Below are 20,303 nucleotides of genomic sequence, written 5' to 3' on the forward strand. Positions count from 1 at the left end.
TATGGGGTCGTCAAAGAGGAAGAAGGAGGAGGAGGAGGAGGAGATGAATGGCGGCGACGAAGCCAGCAGCGCCCGCGACGGCCTGCTGTACACGCTGGTGCAGAGGCTGCATGCAGGTGTGCCGGCCGGTGCTGGTCCTCCGCAAGCCGCTCGTCATGTCCTACCTGAGCCGGCAGCAGAACTACCTGGGCATCACGCGCGCAGAGTACGACCGCTGCTTCCGCCGGCCCGGGCTGCTCACCGCCGATGAGCACGGCGGCGTGCACGGCCGCGGGGGGCTGCCGCTGCGGGCGCTGGACCGCCGCGGCGTCCAGCACCGCATGGTGCTCGCCCACCTCAAGAAGACCTACCGGCTCCGCGCCGGGTGGGGCAGGTTCCTCCGGAACGCCGGCGTGCGGCAGGACGACGGCGGGCACATCGGCGACGTCGTCGAGGTCTGGGCGTTCCGCTCGCCGGCGTGGGGGACAAAGCTCGGCCTCGTGCTCCTCCATTACACCAAGGAGGAGGACGCGCAGATGACGATGGAGATGTCCTCGAGGAGGAGGCGATCGCCATGTCGGCAGCCATCACGCTTGTGTCCATGAAACACAATTAATCATCTACTATATGTTTATCGCGACATGTTGCTCGAGGCTTCATGGACTCCAGGAGAGTTGCAGCGGACAGGGTTAACTGTCGGGGGTGAGGGGTGAGGGCCATACAATTTAGCATGTCAAGGAGCTCAGATGGAATGATGATCCATGTGACTGTAAAATAGGAATGGCCAAGACAATGAAACTGCAGAGCTCCTTTTGTTTCACTGGTTATTGGACCCACTGTTCCCTTGGTCAAGTTGTCCAGTGAGTTAAAGAGATGCAAATAGGAAAGATGCAACCGAGAAGCACATGGCTGGCTTCTATATACGAACCCACCTAATCAAGTTTTCCATCCGTACGACCGTACTAATTCCTGTGTTCCGACGAGGGGGGTGGGAGAGCCGGTCGGGGAGGTGCAGTGGAGGGTGGGTGGCGGTGGCGTAGCGGGGGGGGGCTCTGCCTAGGGTTGCATGGAGGGAAGGCGCAGGGAGAGGAGGCCCATAATCTTAATCTCGTGATTCCATGTAGAGAAGTACATGGAAAAACACCACACACTCTAATAAGGAGGTGATCTCTCTATATATATGACCAATATAGCTTGGTGTATAAGAAATACAAGTGTACAAGAAAAAGATAAATACATCCTAAAATACACATATACTTTCTAATAGTCAAGAAAAAGCAAGGCCCGTCAAGCCCCACCTGTCAGAGTCGTAACCGATGCAAATAAATATAAGCAAAAGGCCCGTCAAGCCCCACCTGTCAGAGTCGTAACCGATGCAAATAAATATAAGCAAAAGGAAATAATCGGCGGACTCGAAAACCAAAAGGCGGAAACAGAGCAGGCAGCAGAGCCTCGCCGTCTCGGCGTCTCCATCCTTTTTGATCTCGCTTCCGCCGCCTCCGGCCGACGGGGGAAGACCTCTCCGCTCCCCGGCCATGGCTCCGCTTGCCAACGTGGCCATCATGGTCGGCTCCGGTTCGTTCCCCGCTCCCCTCAAAACCTCCCCTCTGTCCCAGCTTAGCAATGCAAAGGATCGAACCCGCCCGGGGTTTAGTGAGTACTGTAGCTCCTAGGGTTTATTGACTGAGATGCTCGTTCGATTCCGGTCCCGCGGTCTGCATTGGACATAGCGCCTCTAGTCATCGAGTGGGCGGTTCCAATGTTCCATAGATTGGATTGGCTTTGGGGCAGGTTTGAGCTTGGCTTTTCTTTTGTTTTCAGCTACATTTAATTAGCTTAACTGCTATGTTCCTAGTTCCTGATGCAGGCGTCTAATCATTAAGCTTCTTGCTTGTTTATAATTTTGTGTGCGCTTTGTCGTGCCTGGATCGGAGGGCAACCTAACGATCTAGTTGTATTGTATTGGAGAAACTTGCCGATTTAGATCGATGATCTACATCCCCTAGATAAGACGGAGTTTTTGCCAGGGCATCCAACAATTCTTTCACTTCTAGTATTTATGCACCATGTGCTTGCAGCCTTTATAGAGTAATGGAATTGCAGTTCCTAGCAAGTAACAGTGTCCAATTTTGCTTGCAGGCATTGCTGGATCGATTCTTACGACCTACACGAAAGTTGGGGATGTATTATCTGGTGGACTCGAAGTATTGTTACATTAATGCCAGATTAACTCTCAAAATAGCACTCATATTTATGCTAGGACTTACCTTTTACACCTTTGCATGTGCTTGCCTATCTTAGTTTGTGAAGAAACATGGGGAAGGTGGTGGGGGCGCGAAGTCTAGCAGCGGCCAAGATACTGCTCAATTGATGTCTCAGGTTTGTCCGTACATGTGCTATTTTTGTCTAGTTCACAGGATGCAGAGTTTCCCCCTTTTTTTGGAATGGCACAGGATAGAGACTTCGAAATGTGCTGTGGTTATTAAAAGGCTCTTGATATTTCAGGTCAACATTCTCAGGGAGGAGATACAGTCATTGACCGTGAGACCAGCTATGGTGGTGACATCTGCTGCAAAATCAGGTCAGTGCTTGTTTATGGTTTCTGGCAACGATATGCACTGTACCTGGCTATTCTTATGATTAGAATCGAGCAACTTTCACAGATTCAAGTTAATGTTACATAGCTCTTGTATGTATGTGTCCAAAGCAAGTGTGCATTAGATGAGATTATGTTCTGACAGTTTTTTTTTATTACACTCATGCTTCCTGGTTATTTGAAATGTCTTTATTGGGATTAATTTTTTATACCCAGTAAACACATAGGATCCAATAACAGCCACTCCTCTATAGTCTGTACAATTCTGATTGAAGTCTTTGAATAATTGTTATCTTACCTTCTTCTGTAGGATCTGGTGCATGTACTGTAACAGCAGTCGTCGTTGCTGGGGTTGTTGGCTATGCATACATAAAGTGGAAGGTAAAATTTGATTCTTTCACCTTTTTATCAAAATCTACAAACCATGAAGATCAAATACCATCTGAGATGAATTTAGTTTCAGCATTAGTTTATTACACCCATAACTCAAACAACCCTTTGGTACCAGTTACCCATCACGTTTGACAACTGTAGCTAGTATCTGAAGTTCGTGCATTAATGTACAGGGCTGGAAACTCTCTGATATGATGTTTGTGACAAAGCGTGGCTTATCCGAAGCTTGCAATGTTGTTGGTAGCCAGTTGGATCAAGTTTCAGATGCTGTTGTTGTAAGTTTTATCTTAACTTATTTCTGTTTTCACCTCTGCTGCATGCAGACTGTATTATGCCACCAAAATTTCAGCTAAAATATAATTCTCTGGTTATCACTGTTCAGGTTACAAAGAAACATCTAGCTGGGAGGATTGACCTTGTGGATAGTAGTTTAGATGAAAACAAGCAGATCATCGAAGGCACAAGGGATCAGGTTGGGACCCTTTTGCCGCATACCATCTTTGTTTATCTGGTTTTGATGCATTTTGAAGTTGGATAATGATACAGAGCTTATTTGACTTGTAGGTTGCAGTCATAAATATGGATCTAAGTGCTTTCCAGGAGGATTTACAATCAGTTAATCTTGTTGTTCAAACTTTGGTACGCACCTTGCACTGTGATACATTTAATTTTTACCTTGTTGATCATTATTATCATACACAGGTGCACTCATGTTCCTTATATCTTATGCAGGAGTCGAAGATGGGGCGCCTTGAATCCTCTCAGGTAAGGAGAAGTCATGGCATGACCATTTATTGTATTCCCTCAACAGATTGAGCATGTAACTAATGTTATCTGCTTATAAATCCTGTCAGGATCAAACAGTAGATGGAATACATCACTTGTGTGAGTTCACCCGAAAATTGGAACCTGCCAAGAATGGCAATGTTGGCCAGGCAAGTCGCATAGCCTGTGTTACTCTTTGATGACATGCTTGCACCACTCATTCTGAAAGGTGTTTTGGATTTCAGGTACCATCATCCATTCCTGCAAGCATTGGATCTTCCTCAGAGCGAATTGTGAGGGTAAGGACTTGAGACCTTCGGATTATGTTACCATTATTTGTACTTTCTGTAGTCATATGTTGTCATATGTTGACTACTGGTTTTTTGTGATTGCAACAGGCTACTTGTTTGCCTCGTCCTGCTCCACGCCTAGCTCTGGAAGAAATCCCACTTGTAGCTGAATCACCTAGAGCAGAGTCACCCCAGGTTTCATCCGCAGCTGAATCCTCTAGAGCAGAGGTATTGCAGGTTTGGTTTGGTTCAAATCTTTATTTGGTTGATGATTGTGTCAGCTGCTTTGGATGATTTTAACCAGTGCTTGACATTTGCAGGAGCAAAAGGGTGTTGGCAGCCGAACATGGTCTACAAGCAGTGAAGGATCCTCACATGTCATGTCGTCCTCAACTGAGGCTAGCATGAACACAGCTAAGCCAACAAGCTCAAGTCGATTCAGTGGGCTGCGGCTACCTGGGCTTAGTTTTCTTGGGGCTTCTTCTACTTTAAGTTAACGGTAACATTGGAAATGCCCCATGCCATAGCATAGCTTTGTGGTCGTTGTGGTAGCAAGGAAGAAACATGATAGCAATACGGGTGGGTGAGACCCTCCACCCTTTTCTCCAAATTTTGTAGAAACAAATCTTCTCTGTATATCTAGCATCCATGGGGCGAACATGTCTTGCATTGACAGCAAAGAAAGAGATCATTGTTTATGTTTCTGTGCATATGCATTACTCCATATATGAATCTGGATCAATGGATGATGATGAGCTTTAACTCCATATATGAATCTTGACCAGTAGAGTTTTTGTACCTGTAGCATAGCATTGCCCTTTTAATGACAAGAATGGTTCATATGCAATATGCACACACACCACAATGGATCACAATCATGCACCAGATTCTTGTTTCTTCCTCCAGTGCCTGTGGGTGAAGGCTCCTATGTCTCCACCGCTCCATCAAGAAATGGTTCCCTGACCCAAGAGGATATATCATCTCTCCCTCAGAAGGCGATTTAATGCTGATTTTTTTTCAATCCACTGATGAGGTTGTTTATCCACTAATAAAATACTAAATTTACACCTAGTGGCAGCAAAGCTATACTATTTCAATTTATAAAAAGATAAAATGTCTGCGCCAATATAATGTTCTTTGAAAACACCAGTATATAGATTTTGAAGCAAAAATTTCCTCCCAGAACAGAAAAAGTAACTTGCCACAACCGCCCCCTATATTCAGCTCTCCTGCCATCTGATTTGACCAATTCTTCTTTTCTCCAAGTCCACGTCCATAATTCCAAAAAGATCAAACTAGTTAGACACCATCACTTTTGCTGCTGAAAAAGCACCTCACCCTCTGCGTGCCTTTTCTGTCTTTAATTAGACAAGCTTTGATATGTTTGTTACACACATTGATAAATCACAAGTCCAGTTGATCGAGAATTCGATACCCAAGCTTTGATATGTTTGTTACAGAGAATCTCCTGTAGTTCAGAAGAACTGTCCTTTTGCTGGATCACTGATGCCCTTTTGACCCTGTACTTGGAATAACATTCGGTGAATATATCTGAAGATGCATGCCCAAATGGTTTTGTCGGCAGTTCAATTTTTTTTTCCCCAAAAGCGGAAAGCAAACGAAATCACTTCCTGGGCCATGCTTTTGATTATCGTCGCGCGAATTGGACCTGGCCGTGGGAATCCCTGACGAAGTAAACACAAGCTGGACCGAGTAAAAACTGCAGAGGAATCTTTGAAATTGTAACTCTGGAATGCTACCAACTGCCAGGAAAGACATGTTCCAAAAAGTTCTTTTCGGTACTTCTTTTCAGCCGTTGAAAGGATTAAAGCCGCTTTGTGTTTGTGGTTTCTGGTTTCAGTTAAGAAAGGCTCCCCTATCGGGTTGACTGACTATCTACAACACTAAAACGTTTTCCAGTGGATTTATAGAGCCAATTCTTAAGCTATTACTATTTCTCGCGCTAAATGCGACTGATTGCGTGCATGCTCGATCTAGCAACAATATCGGGGGCAAGATCCCCACCTACATTTCATTCGTTGATCAAAATACATGGATACCTGGCATTCCAGGGTGAGATTACATCAATTTGGTTTATACTGAATGAAAATTAAGAAAAGGACACTATACTGCTTTGGGAGGAGCAGGCGCCTAACCAAAAGGCGAAAGCAAACCAACCGCGGGTGGGGCGGCGCTTTGCCATGCTCATGCATGGCCAATGCTCATCATCAGCCAGAACAAAGCATCAGCCATGGGCCATGGCATGCAGCTAGCACACACCCAGGCACGCCACACTCCCCGTACAAGTACTCTGGCTGGCCAGCTCGTGCATGCGCCAACTTCGATTGCCCGACCAGCGTGATGAACTGATGATGACGAGAGAGAAAAAAAAATGACTGCAAAGGGCTCACGAACCTGCAGGGCCCAGCATCATCGTGCATGTCATGTGATTATGTGATCGATGTGCCTACGTCTTTTTGGCGTACGCGTACGCGTTCGTGTATGTGTATGCATGTACCAAGCCAGACTGTCTGTCATGTAAAGATAGCCTTTGCAAGTAAAAGATTTTACGAAGGATCAGGGACGGTAAAGATCAAAATGTCAAGAGCTGGTAGAATTGGTCGTTCCTTCTGCAATTTGTTGGTGAACTTTTCTGAAAGCAAACGTACACAGAGCGGTGTTTACTTGAGTTATTTTGGATCACTTGCGTTGTACATTTTTCTCCTTGCATTATATTGTACCATGCTGCAGGTTCGATCACGTGTCTATCAAGCTAGGGGCGGGCCTGTTTATTTGGCTTTTGTGTCTTGGGTGAAAAAAAACACTAAAGCTAAAGGTGGATTTTCCAAAAGCCACCAAAGTTACCGTATAATAGCAAGAGATAATAAGATAGTGGGGGGCGTGCTTTTTGTCGTCGTTGGCTTTTGTTAGTTGAGTTCTGAACTTGCCACCACCAAAGCTGAAAAGGAGTCTCAAAGTTTTGGAACAGACCAAATGAACGTTGAAAACTGAACTATCAGCGTTATTGGTGTTTATATACAATTCTCAAACCAAAATTAAAATCTTGTCTCAAAACATCTTGACTTTAATTTCAATATTGAAGCTTGTAGTACCTTAGACAGCAATGTTTTTTTCCCCATTTTGGATTTTGAAAAATCAAAATCCGTTAAATTTATTAGAGATGTTTCGAAATTTTAATTCCATTTGTTTTATGCACAGTCAAGGTGATTTAAAGAAGTATTCATTTGAAGGTGCAGAAGTCGAAGCTATCTCAACTCCATATTCTCTTCAAGGGATAAAAAATGATCGATTGAATTTCACATCGTTATTGTTCAAAGTAAATTAAAAAGTTCTGACACAAAAACAAAACCTGCAACCTAAGAATCAAAACCATTAGATTAATCGGGAAAATAATGCTAATAATGTTTGTAAACATACAAACGCATGGTGCAGTGATTTTTGCAGGTTTGAAATGTAGCATAGGAGTGGCAGTCAAGCAGAAGCTGGCCTATACAGCCAGGCACGCAAAGTGAGGATCTGGAACTTTGGGAGAGAAGGGTTTAGTTGGAATAATTGATTGGTTTGCCCCAGGTTGTCGGGAGCCAAAGGCAGCGCTTGCTTAGCATCGGAGACAGACAAGGCATGGCATGGCATGGCATCCCCTGATCCGATCCCTCCTGCTTTCTTGGCATGGTGTGAAGTGTGAACCTGAACCCAATCCTTGTCCATAGACGAAGATAAGAATCACACGGCTGGCAGTGACCCAAACCCCGCGTCGGTGCCGGATCCATCCAGGGCCAAGGAATAAACGAACATTCGAATTTTTGCAGCGAACTGCACGTTTCCGTTTACTGAACTCCAAGAAAGAGATGTTTGTGCGTGTGTCATACAAAGTGATCGAGAAACAACAGCACCATCAACAATTTCATCAACATTGAACGATGGATCGGCTTCGCCATGGCCACTCAAATTCTACATTAAATTTACCTCAATTTGATGACCAAACTAAACCAACAATCCAAATACGACGTAGATATATATGTCCTCGTGGTAAACCAAGTGATTTTCGCGCTCCGGGCCAAGCATGTTTCTCTCGTCGCGGTCGCGGCGCGTCGCCATCGTCCCATGCTCATGCATGCATGCGGCCACGGACAACACGGATCCCAATTTCCCAACCAAATTCAGCAAGCCGGCTAGCCGCGGCGGCGCAGGTGGCCGCAGTAGTCCGGCGTGGCGGCGGAGGGCTGGAGCCTGAGCTGCTCGTAGAACTTGCGGATGAAGTCGTCGGCGTCGGCGTCCACGCGCTCGTTGCAGCACCCGTCCTCCGGCACGGCGGGGAACGGCGAGTCGGTGACCCGCAGCGGCCGGACCCCAGCGGGGCTGCGGCCCAGGATCCACGCCACCATCGGCGACGGCGTCGCGGTGGCCACACCGCTCGCCGGCACGGCGGGGGTGCCCCCGCCGGCCTCCACCTCGGCGCTGAGCATCTCGAACGCCCGCGCCACGGCCGCCGCGTCCAGGCCGCCGTACTCGCCGCGCGCGCCGCCACGGCCGCCGCCGCGGCCCTTGAAGGGGAAGAGCCCGTAGTGCTGCGGGTACGACGGCGTCGTGGTGCAGCTGAACTCCACCTCCCGCGGGTGGCCGTAGAACGATGCCAGCGAGGACGAGGACGCCCTGGACGCGCCGTAGGAGGTGAGGTGGCCGTGGCCGTGGCCCGCCGGGTGGGCGAGGAGGCCGCGCAGCGCCCTGCCGGCGAGCTTGCCGCGGCCGAGGAGGAGGTGGACGTCCATCATGATGCGCTTGCGGGAGAGGCCGCGGCGGAGCATGTGGCACACGGCGAGCACCACGTGCCACAGCCGCCGCGCCAGCCCGGGCTCCATGGGCCGCCGCGCCGGCGTCGTCGCGAGATCCATTACGAGCAACCTCTCTATGGGAAGCAGATCGAATAATTCCGAGGATCAACGATGTGTCTGCACAACTGGACAGATCAACCTGACAGGCGAAGCTGGATTTATTGATTTCTTGGAGCTTGAGAGGAGTTGATTAGGTAGATGATCTTGGGTTGATGGAATGGAATGCGTAGGATGGGGGAGGAGGGGGAGGTATTTAAGGGAAGGAAAGGTGGCAATGGCCCCACAAAAACACAACTTAATTATCCCTGCTTGGATTTGAGAGTTTCTAATTGGCCACCACTGTTAGTCTGTTACTATTAACACTGCCGCCATCAGTTCCCATTTTGAGTTCTCAGCAATGGAATAGTGGTTTGAATTGGTACAAGTGACACTGATTGCTGCAGAGTATGAACAGCTAAATAAAGGCTGATCCTTTAATTTGGTGGTGTGTGAAGTTGACACAAGAAATTTGCATAAGTCGGTTGGTGGAGCGGTTATTTTCCAAAGCCTCGCAAGTCAAGTCTCAAAAGGATCACTTTGGAGAATATGTATGTCCACAACCAAGTCAATGGGAGTTCGTGGGAAATGGCGGCGGAAACAAATTAACGAGGAAGACAGACTAGGCCAACAAAAAGAAAACACCAATTTTTTAAACATCATTCTAGCTTGTAAGGAAAAAAAGACCTAGTTTCCAAAAAAAAAGAAGAAGAGAAGACCTATGAATAATTAAATAATTACACAAGTATATATAGCTTGTGCTCTACAAATAATATATACAAATAAAAAAGATTTCATGTGCTATACATTATTTATACAAACAATACTAGTACATATGCATTTACTCATATATCTTCATAACGACGCCTTAAAGAATTAAAGATCTTTTTAGGGCTAAGACTTGAAGAAATGTTCCAACTTTGATATACATAATCGAGGAGACAAATCTTTGCTTACCCAATAAAACAAAGATTGACAAGCATTCCATCATACCTTTGGCAAGATCTAAATACAGTACATATAACTGGTCAAAAAGAGGACATACAAGACGCCTGTTTTGTGCTCCAATGCTCACTAAAAGCTAATCTTATTCCTTAGTGAGCAAGTGAGGAATTTCTCTCCTCCCTCTCCTCCTTTAATTAGTTTCTTTTCCTTCTTGATTATTGCACTTGTGTTCTTGGCTTTGTCTAAAGCTGGTCATCGATCAGCTCGGAGCTCAAGACTCAAAGAGACAAAGACCATGGCTTTTCCACACAGGCAATGCTGAACGAGGTCACTTTTGGTATAGGGAATAATATGCCTGTGTACATACTGGTCTTTCTAGCCAACTGCAGGGTCCAAAACAAACTTGAAGTAGACGCCTTAACCTTTTCTTTTGAACAACATCATGATTAGTGAAGCTACTACGATTTTCTCTCAAGCGATATATAGGAGGCTCGATCTAGAGATTATATGTGTTGAGTATGAAAACCATTTTGCAGGATATTTTCTTAAATTGACTTATGTGTTCTTTTACATACCTTTTTATTTGTTGTTACGAACCAATCGTATTCTTAATTCCTATCATCATGACATTCTGGATCCGCTAGATTCTCAAGGGCACAACCTTCAATAGATGACGTCGATTTCAGTACTCCATCTGCCCAAATTGTAGATCGTTTTAACTTTTCTAGGTTCATAGATGTTTGTATGCACCTAAACATAGTGTATGTCTAGATGTATATAAACATCTATGAACCTAAAAAAGCCAAAACGACCTCTAATTTGGAACGGAGGGAGTATAAGTTACATCAGTGAAGTACCATTTTGAATGGAGGAGTTCTAAAAGTATTTGGAACATTCCTGCTACTAAACTAGAGTTACTAACAATTATTCATCCTTTTTCTCATAACAAAATTTCAGAGTAATATATCATGTTTTTGAAGGAAAAAGGTCTATATATGAAGATTTGATATGAAACTGGTACAAAAGTTAGTGTGGGTGTATGGTCATATTAGTTATCATGAAATTAATTGTAGCCCACATCAAGTAATAAATATCCCTACTTCGATTGTAAATGTAAAAGTGTGTGGGTCGCAAGATGGAATGAAATGTATCCCCAATGCAACAAAATCAAGAAGCAATTATGCAGTGCAAGAAAATTCATTTTGATATATCAATATAAACTGACTTTGCAAACTGCTTACGTTGCAGCGTGCTATATATATAATATACTATACATGTACACAGCTTGCTCTGTACCAGAAATGAACACAACCAAATCGATCTGTCACATCAGATTTCATCGAGATTTATATTAACATATCTGATCCATCTTATCCGTTGGAAAGACTAAGATTATATATGCAGAGTTGGACGCAAATTGGCCAGATCAGATTGTGGGGTAGTAGGTCTGGTGCGCAAGTGGGCTGGTGCTCTCCCCAAACATGATGTCCCCTCTGATGGTGGTAGAAATTAGAAGAAAGGCAACACACAAACAAAAGGCAATCCACAATCTCTACGTTTATGAACTTTTGCCAAACCAGGCCCCTTTGCTTTCCTCCCACTGTGGCCAGCCCCTGTTTGTTAGCTATTACACTGCTTGGTACTATTCAATTTACCAGAACCTCGTTTGCGTAAAAGGGTAAATGTTAGGGGGTTTCAATTACATTTTGTGTGATCTTGTCAAAACCCTCCAACACCGAGAATTAGCTTAGTTAGCCTTATGTGTTGCTCGGTCGGGCTGGTATTTTTTGGAGTGAGTGGTATGTTTCAATTCATCAATTGTTCGAAACGGTTTTTAAAAAGGGGTTTCAGCCCTAGTGAGAGCATGTTTAGTGTATCTTGTCACTGATGTGTACATATATAATTGGAACTTCTTGCGCATCGGTAACATATAAGTTTACTTGAGTTAATACAAACAAAATGTTGAAGATAGCTATTTATTCAGCTGTTGACAAATTCAAGCGAAATGTTGCCCAAAGTAGTGCACTTCTCTTGCTTTGGCCTTTCCAAAAGGGATGAAGAAGACAGAAACGCTACAAGGTTGAAAGGAACAGTAATCAATTTTCTGTTTTCCTATGGCAATTATTTGTAGCTCTAAGCTTTCCACAGAGAATGCCAAACCATGCACGCGGAACCAGCTTTGTGATGTCTTTTCAAATAAGCAGCAACAACTTTGTAAAATGGACAGGATCATAGGAGTGATAGCTTTGCCACCAAGATATTGATATACAACTTTCAACAGCTAGGCAGCTTATTGACATATTCCTTACAGGTCTAAAGTCCTAAGATATGCATGTACAGCTACGTTATTTGGGCCACACAAGTTTCCATACACTTTTATGTGCAATAAATCATATGTATAACAGATAGGATTTGTAAATAGAAAACTGTTTTTTCTTGAGCAGTAATGGAAAGATCTATGGCTATTCAACTAATGAGAGAAACAAAAGTATCTCATAGTTCAAGGAGTTGCCAGCAGGCTAGGAGAAACAATAGCAACAAAATTACTTTTTAAAATAGTCATAATAAGAATGTATATATAGCAACAAAGGGCAAACAAAGTATGTGGAATATGACTAATCATAGAAGGAGTTACCAGGATCCGTGAAATGTTTAAGGCACCGTAATTATTTTGTTTTCTAGATCCAAGTTAGGCTGGAACAATTGTGACCGTGGACAGGCATGGCATCTTGTTAAAAATTGACCTTTTGGGATTAACTATTAAGTATGTAGCTAACAAATTGCATCCACCAAACAAGTTGCCGACGTTATTTTTTTCCGTGGTTAAACACATGCTTGATAGCTGTATGATCGTATATAAATTTTTCGTCCAAAACTCAAATAATTATATACAGTAAAGATAGGAATGACATGCACTGTTAGCTGTTGTGGATTGAGCTTATCCATAAGCTGCACTTTGCTAATAATTTGACAGTAAAATAACAAGGCGATCTTTTCTCCTTTATATATGCAAGTATATTTTGGTGCACTTTGCTTTCTGTCCTGCTTTTCCCTATTTGAGACTAAATTACTCCCACTAAAGCCTAGCTCTCCTGAGGTGGGTTTGGTTGGGCTTGCCTTTTCATCATATGAAAGTTTTGTTGCCATTAGCAAAATATAAACATTATCTCTAGGCCTGGTTTGCATGTCATGTAGTGGGAACTAAAGCTACAAAGAGAATCAGTAAGGTCACACAAGATGGAACTCCTCAGGTTGGGGCATTGTCACTAGCTCTCACCAGCCAAGTGCTTACACAAGGAGGATCCCACGCACTGTTCTCCCTAGCTCTCGGGGTCTCCACTAGTGAAAGTGGAAGAGAAAGGCTGCCATCTTTAATTCATACACACATAGATCATGTTCTTTTAGCTTCTTTTAATAGTTTCTTCTTTCTTGGCAACAAGATAGTGCGCACTTACAGATTCGTGAATATACTTTCGTACATCGAATTAATTAGTACTAATTAGTACTTCATCCGTTCCAAATTGTAGGTCGTTTAAGCTTTTTAAGATTCATAGATATTATTATGCATCCAGATAGAGTGTATGTCTAGATGCTAAAACGACCTACAATTCGGAAGAACGGAGGGAGTCCTTAATACTTGTAGGTTGGTAACTGTTTATATTGTACAAAAAAGATGCAAGGATCCTTACTAATTGTTTTGATAGTTTTAGTTTTCAAGATCTGCACGATGCACGCATATTCTCGCTCATAGCAAAACATTGGTACTACTTAGTTGGACTTAACTTGTGCTATATCAGATTAACCACGGTTCACATGGTAGGAGCAACAAAAAATAAAACAAAAGCAACAACAGCCTTTTTAATTTTTTTTACAGTACGAGAATTGTCGTTCTTCATCCAACATGTTACATATATGCTTTAGTGTATAGTAATGCATGGATTTTATTTTTGCGTCATCGTCATTATGCACTACCAAGAAAGACACACATTTGGTCCATCATACGTAGGCAAGTGAATTGGTCCACAAACCTTGTCTTTTAATGTTGATGTGGTTTGCAGTCTTGCACTGAAAAGGAGATTAAATGGTAAAAGGAGGCAGCAAATACGTGCAGGAGGATTGAACAGGGAAAGGACCGTGACCCCTGATATCTTTTCTGCCTTTTTTTTCAGGGCTAGGCCAAATCCATCCCTGAATCTTTCTGGCTCTAGTAGTGTGACTGTGCGTCTGGGCGTTTAAAGCATTCATGTGCACGATTTACAGGTGTTTTTTTAATGAAACCACCAGAACATAATGTGTTATCTATCCACAAAATTTCACTTCTCATCTTACAGTTAGAAAGGTTACTATAATTATTTGTCTAGAAAAAGGAATCATATTAGTGTTGCAAGAAGTCATGGCACCACATGACAGAGTAATTATACAATGGATCCGCTCCTGACTTAATCACTCTCTCTATATAAGCACTTGAGCAGCATATAGGAGCCAGGATCCATTGATCTCAAATCACTGAAAAAGACTACTCATTTCAAGAAATTTATCAGTTATTCGTAAAACTGACGACGAGCATCGGTTAAGTACGTGTCAAGCTATCATTCATGCATGCAGAGAAACTAAAGAGCAAGGAGAGAAGAAGATGCTGGTGAGTGACAGTGGAGCATCGGTTAAGTACGTGTCAAGCTATCATTTCTTGCACCAATCAGCAGCGCCCAATAATGTTCACGAAAAGGGGTCTGAATCTGGGTGACACTTGGCTGTCATGGGCTCATGTCTCGGCTCTGTAGAGGGTCGATCGATGGGGATTCACCCGTGGCAGGGAAAAGGAAAGAAAGCTGCCGCCGAGCGAGCTAGGTCACGGGGATAAGGACTAGACGGCGCCATGGCCATGGAGCTCTTCCCTCTCTGTGGCTGCTGGTGGTTAGAAAGGGACGGGAGCTGGGGGGGAGGGAGAGGGAGACGCGGCCGGCCGGGCCTAATGATTTGAGTGACTTGGGCGCGCCGCGCGCCAATGGAAAGCACCAAAGGTGGCGAGAGCTTTGGAAAAAGAGACGAAAAAAGGTTATGAGAGGGCAACCAGCGAGCTTAGTTGGAGGACGCTTTTCCCCGTTGGTGTTTTGCAAAGTGAACGCTGGATTTGGTCCACTGCGGTGTGCCTTTGGTGTACATCAGTAAATGTACCTGCTTCAGCCTTCAGAAGCTCAGCAGGGTTTAGTGTATTGTGTGGCTTCTCTATATATGCTTTATGAAGGGAATTATCAACAAATGGATACTACTAGATCCAGATTTCTTTTGGCAGGGTACTGGGAAGAAGAGGAAGTAAGTAACCCATGTGTATACTATGGTACCTGAACTCTTGGTTCCTGAGATGCATTCTTAATTAGTTGTTTTCAAGCAGCAATACACCCCCTTTTTTTTTGCCAGATCGCTAACTGGTGAGCGGGGAGGGAAATGAGATTATAGGACAGGAAATGATGCTGGCATCGATCTTTCAGGTCCTTATTTTTTTTATTCAAGTATGGGTATATATATGCAGTTGAAACCAGATTGAAATCGGTATATATTTCTGATCAAATTTTCTATAAATTTAGGAGTTTGAAATTTGACCAATTCTAAATGACCTCAACAATTAACTGTGGTTCCTGTACATCTTGCAGTATGTTGATTTCAATCCGGGGATCATGTTGATTTTCCTGGCATTTGTGGGATCCTATGGCACTTTGAGATGGTATACTCTTCATCATATAAATAAATTATTTTTTTATCGCCGTCCTCGCTCCTGTAAGCCAAACTAATCTATCAGTTTTGATGCTATTTGTCTTGCAGGTCAGGGAAGACCAGTTGGCTCATACTGTGTAAAATTTGGGGAAACATGGAAGCAAGAGAATAACTTTCTTATTTCTGATTGATGAAACCTATCAAAGCGAGAAATATTAACTACTGCCTTTCATTGGGACTTTCTGTGTGGTCTTCAATTTCTGCGTTATTTCATCTTAGTTCATTTCTCTGCTAGATCTCACCATGTGCTGAAGAATAGTAGTTACACAAACTCTTATCCTTGTCATTTACAAAGAATAGTGTTCTTTATGCATAACTTTGGAAATGAGCTAGAAGAAGAAATTAACCAAGAGAGTGGGAAGTTGCTTCAACCGCTGAGCTCGATAGGTGAGCCAAATTTCATTTGAGCACATTTTTTTTCTTTTACATTGATTTCATTTGGGCTTCAAGTCTTATTTACATCTTGATTCCTTATCATTTAGTAGAGACGCAATATAATGGAAGGTCAATGGAGTGGGAGAGAATCCTTACCTGAGAAAAGGATCGGAGTAGGCATAGCACTGATCCTTGAGACCAGTGAGGTATCTGGTTTGGCTTACTTAAGCAAAAAGAACTGATAGCCTGCCATCCATAGCAGATCTTCAATAATAAACTCCCTAATACTTTAAAACTGCCACGTCAGCATGTATGGGCCCGTGCCATCAGCTCCCCCCTTGCAATTTCTTTTGCATAGGCCATGAATGCGTACGAGTGCTCTCTTCTTTTATCCATTCCTCCTTAACCGGTCGTACTTATCCTGACTTTCTCCAGCCACGCGATGCTGCATCCTGCTGACTGTCGTGTAGCTTCCTCCATCTCCTAGCGCTGCTGCTAGCTTGCTGCCTTGTCGCCACCGCTGCCTAGCCGCTACGCCGCCACGCTAGGGACCAGCGCATCGGAAGCCCGCCGTCCCCCACGACTCCTTGCTCGTGCACCGCTCGAGCGCCCTACTCGTGCCGGCACCGTTGCCCGACCGCACCACGCCGCCTTGAAGGCTGCGTCGGAGGCGGCCAAGGCGAAAGGGTGGCGGCGCGCGGCCGAGCCTCACCAAGCGGCTGCTGCTGGGGAGCCTCTTGGAGAACACGCTCACCGCGGCGCTCGCCGAGGCGATCCCCAACTGCCTCCCCATCGCCATCAGGCCCTACCACCTACTCCCCGGCGTCGCCGCACCAGCTGCCGAAGACCCCTATAGCTGCCTCAGCTGGCTCGCTCGCCGCCCCGCTAGTGCCGTCGCGTACGTCAGCTTCGACACGGTCGCCGCGCCATCGCCTGACGAGCTCTGCGAGCTCGCCTACAGGCTCGAGGCCAGTGGCGCTCCCTTCCTGTGATCGCTGCGGGAGGACGCGTGATCGTTGCTCCTGCCAGGGTTCTTGGACTGCGCCAAGGTGACCAGTAACTCTGGCCGGATCCTCGCGCCGTGGGTGCCGCAGGCCGCCGTGCTGCGGCACCCGTCGGTGGGTGCGTTCGTCACGCACTCTAGCTAGGGATCCATCGTCGAGGGGATGTCCGGCGGCATGCCCATGGTGATGATGGCGTGCCGCACTGCCGCCCTTTCTTCGGGGACCAGCAGATGAACGCGCGTGATGTGGCGCAGGAAAGGAGTGTCGTGGGCGATTGGGGGAGGAGAGACCGCACGCAAATAAGCGGGGCGACAGGATTGCTATTGGGGTGGGCGGAAATATGCGGAAGGTTTGGGGGAGCTGTTGGAGCGCAATTTTTTTCTTTTTCTCCCAAATTAAGTTATTAGGGGTAGTTTAGGGTGGCTTTTGGAGTTGCTCCGAGGGCTGACATGTTATTGGGCTTGTAATGCTGCGCACATAAACAGAGGTAACTGTTTTTTTCTTCAGTTTCTTGAGCAGTATTGTTTTTTTTTTGACTTTTTGGCGTGGCTTGAATGTGTCTGCACATATGCTTACAAATAGGAGGGTGTTGATGTGATTCCCAGCTTGGAGGTCTAATCTAATCCGGTCAAAAAGACTAAGCGTATCTTGATGGTTGGATCAAAGATATGATGGCTACAAAAAATAACTTAATGACAAGAAAAATCAGTTCATTGATGTTGTGATGGGGCCAATAGAAACATCCAAATAGTTTATATTGTAATTCTCAGTACTATTGAAAAATCTAGATCATGGTGAATTAACTCTCCAGTGACAGCTTTCACATATTACATCGACTGAAGAAGCATACGTTTTATCCTTTTTCACCTGATGAAAAAGAAAATATTTATGCACTATAATCCCAAGTAACCTGAATCTGCACCATGCCGATCTCAAGTACTAGCACTTATGGTTGTTTCCTTCTTAATATTGCCGCTGGCTTTGTGTAGACTTTATGCTTATGTTTGTTGTTGTCTTGGCAGGAAGGTCTGCGCTGCACCTAGCCCCGCATGATGCTCCCGTGACAAGTCATCACAACCAGGTAAAGCTAAGCTAAGCAACAGATATGTCATAGCTAGCGAGGGCGAAGGGAGCTATCAACAGTATACACAAACAAACACCGTATCCTCTCAAGGCACTCCTATTCTATTAAGAATGGAGTCCAACTGCATTGCTATTGCCTATCCGACAACCGCAAAAAACCGATCTACTTCTTATCTATGAAATAATTTTCTTGGTTCTAAAGATGTTGTGATTTAATAGAATTATTCTTCAGCCCTTTTACGCCTATTATTAACCTCCAAGTTCAATGCAAGTCATCAATAGTCGACTTGTATGTATGTTCCTGTAGCCCCAAGTCAATGACAGATGTTTTCAATAGTATCCCAGGGACAACAAAGATGAAGAATCTAGATGCAAACATTGATGACTTGAAGGTTAAAGTTGTCAGATGAGGATCTGAACCAGCAGTCAGATGCATGAATAAGATGCCGTTCATGGTAGACACACTCCTGATTTGAATGTTTTACTTTGTTAGATTGGGAATAAGAGTTTGTTAGGAGCTTATTGCTTTATACGACAATAGATTGCTAATAATGCATTTGATCATTCTTACTAAAATGGTTTCTCTACAAATAAAAAGGACCAGAAGCTGATGGTTTACCTCTTTCTAATATATTTGCTACGCGCCAATTATTTTGATTCTTGGATATTCACTATATTATTTTTTATTAAGCTGGTATTATTTTATTTGAATATAATGTGAGCCTATAGCTCTACGCATGGGCACAATCCTAATCAATCGGAGAAAACTAGAAATATATAGGCATATTCCTAGCCTCCTAGGGCAGCATTATATTCAAATGGGAAATATATAGGCATACATCGCTTCGCTTGACAATTGTTTTTCGCCTATAGCACAAGGTTGATGATGCAGAAGGGGCGACCACGACGGGCTGACAAGTGTGCTAGCGTCCCGTGGTTTCAACATCTAGTATAGCTCCTCACACTACAAGGCATATGACCATTGACCAAGCAAGCTATTTGTCATTGGGCCAGGCCATTCCGTTTTACGAGGTTTTGTAGCTTAGTAACAAAAGTGAGATGTCCATCATGAGATCAAAGAAAATAGTCATAAACTAGTCCAATGAAGAGTTTTTTTCTGTCATATGAGACCAACCGACAAACAACGTCACCGACCTGGTTAAGCGGGTCCCACATGCATTTTGTAATGATTGCTTTCCTTTTTTTTTTCAAGAAATACATGTATAGTCTATAACACCTCAAATTTTTAGCTTTGCAATAGTTTAAATTTTATTAAAGTTAATCATAGGCTTTCGTAACTAATTACATAGAAATGGTGTTTTCTATATTATTTAGTAAATTATAATTTAGACTAACATGCAAATTACTTAAACAAGAGAAGTAAACAACGCAAATAATTTTTTGTACTGATCATGTCTGTCGTTATTTTTTATATATTTTCCATGTCTTGAGACATTTTTATTTTTTCTTTTAACGTTCAGAGCTATATTTTCAGCAGTTATTTTAAATAAAAAAGGAAATAAAACCCGTCCATAAGCCTTGGGCTGATTTCAGCCCATCTCCTCCATCCCTCCTCGCTCGCTCCTACCTACCACTCATCCGGAAATAAGCTGAAACCAAGCCCTTCTCAGCCCAAATGGGCTGAAATCAGCCCAAGGCTCATTGAGGGGTGGTCTTATTTGCCTTTTCATTTAAATTAATTAGTACTGAAATGACCTTCCAACTTGCATTGTTCCCTCCTAATTACATGTCACAAGTCAGCAATCCTGCCCCTTTTGCCAAGACTGGCTGGCCCACCCTCAACTTGCATGTTGATCAGGATCAACTTGATCGTCTAGAGTCCTGTGCCCATGTCCAGACAAAAATCTGCAAGTCCATTTTCTTCATAGAGGCCATTATTCTAATGGATTGGACTATATGTACTACTACTAGAAACGATCTCATCTTCAATCAGAAAGCTCCAACAATCACACAAGTCAGCAGAAATTAGTTGGTTCATTCAGGAATAAATTTGACATGGTTATCCAAAGGTAACGGGCAAAGGAAGTTTATTTCCTTTCGCATTACAGATCGATGCATGACAATGCAAGAAATCGTAATTCGTAAGCTCGGTGGAGAGAGACGGGACTGGGAGATAAACAAGGCCTGTCTCTGACTGAAAAATCATAGTCTGCGCAAGACTTTCAGTGATGCGTCCAAAATGGAATGGAAG

The 20,303-nt window shown here is 44.0% G+C and overlaps 2 protein-coding genes and 1 pseudogene across 3 annotated transcripts; 2 read left to right on the forward strand and 1 right to left on the reverse strand.

Moving 5' to 3' along the window:
• The first annotated feature begins 1,410 nt into the window (after positions 1–1,410).
• On the forward strand, positions 1,411–4,727 carry LOC101757947. 2 transcript variants are annotated; one of them, XM_022825492.1, is made up of 13 exons: positions 1,411–1,554; positions 2,119–2,183; positions 2,281–2,358; positions 2,485–2,560; positions 2,886–2,956; positions 3,142–3,243; positions 3,351–3,440; positions 3,533–3,607; positions 3,701–3,733; positions 3,823–3,903; positions 3,979–4,032; positions 4,132–4,260; positions 4,344–4,727. In XM_022825492.1, the coding sequence occupies exons 1-13, from the start codon at positions 1,515–1,517 to the stop codon at positions 4,518–4,520; spliced, it is 1,071 nt and encodes a 356-aa protein (XP_022681227.1). In that variant the 5' UTR covers positions 1,411–1,514; the 3' UTR covers positions 4,521–4,727. The 2 variants fall into 2 exon arrangements, with proteins under 2 accessions (XP_022681227.1, XP_012699898.1); XM_012844444.2 differs by having other exon boundaries at positions 4,132–4,251.
• Positions 4,728–7,875: 3,148 nt separating this feature from the next.
• LOC101766326 lies at positions 7,876–9,267 on the reverse strand. The gene has a single exon (XM_004960539.2). It carries the CDS (start codon positions 8,934–8,936, stop codon positions 8,217–8,219), a length of 720 nt encoding a protein of 239 aa, XP_004960596.1. The 5' UTR covers positions 8,937–9,267; the 3' UTR covers positions 7,876–8,216.
• Positions 9,268–15,116: 5,849 nt separating this feature from the next.
• Positions 15,117–18,061, forward strand: LOC105913942 (annotated as a pseudogene).
• Positions 18,062–20,303: the final 2,242 nt, after the last annotated feature.

Source organism: Setaria italica, chromosome III (genome assembly GCF_000263155.2).
Source record: "Setaria italica strain Yugu1 chromosome III, Setaria_italica_v2.0, whole genome shotgun sequence".
Classification (NCBI taxonomy): domain Eukaryota; kingdom Viridiplantae; phylum Streptophyta; class Magnoliopsida; order Poales; family Poaceae; genus Setaria; species Setaria italica.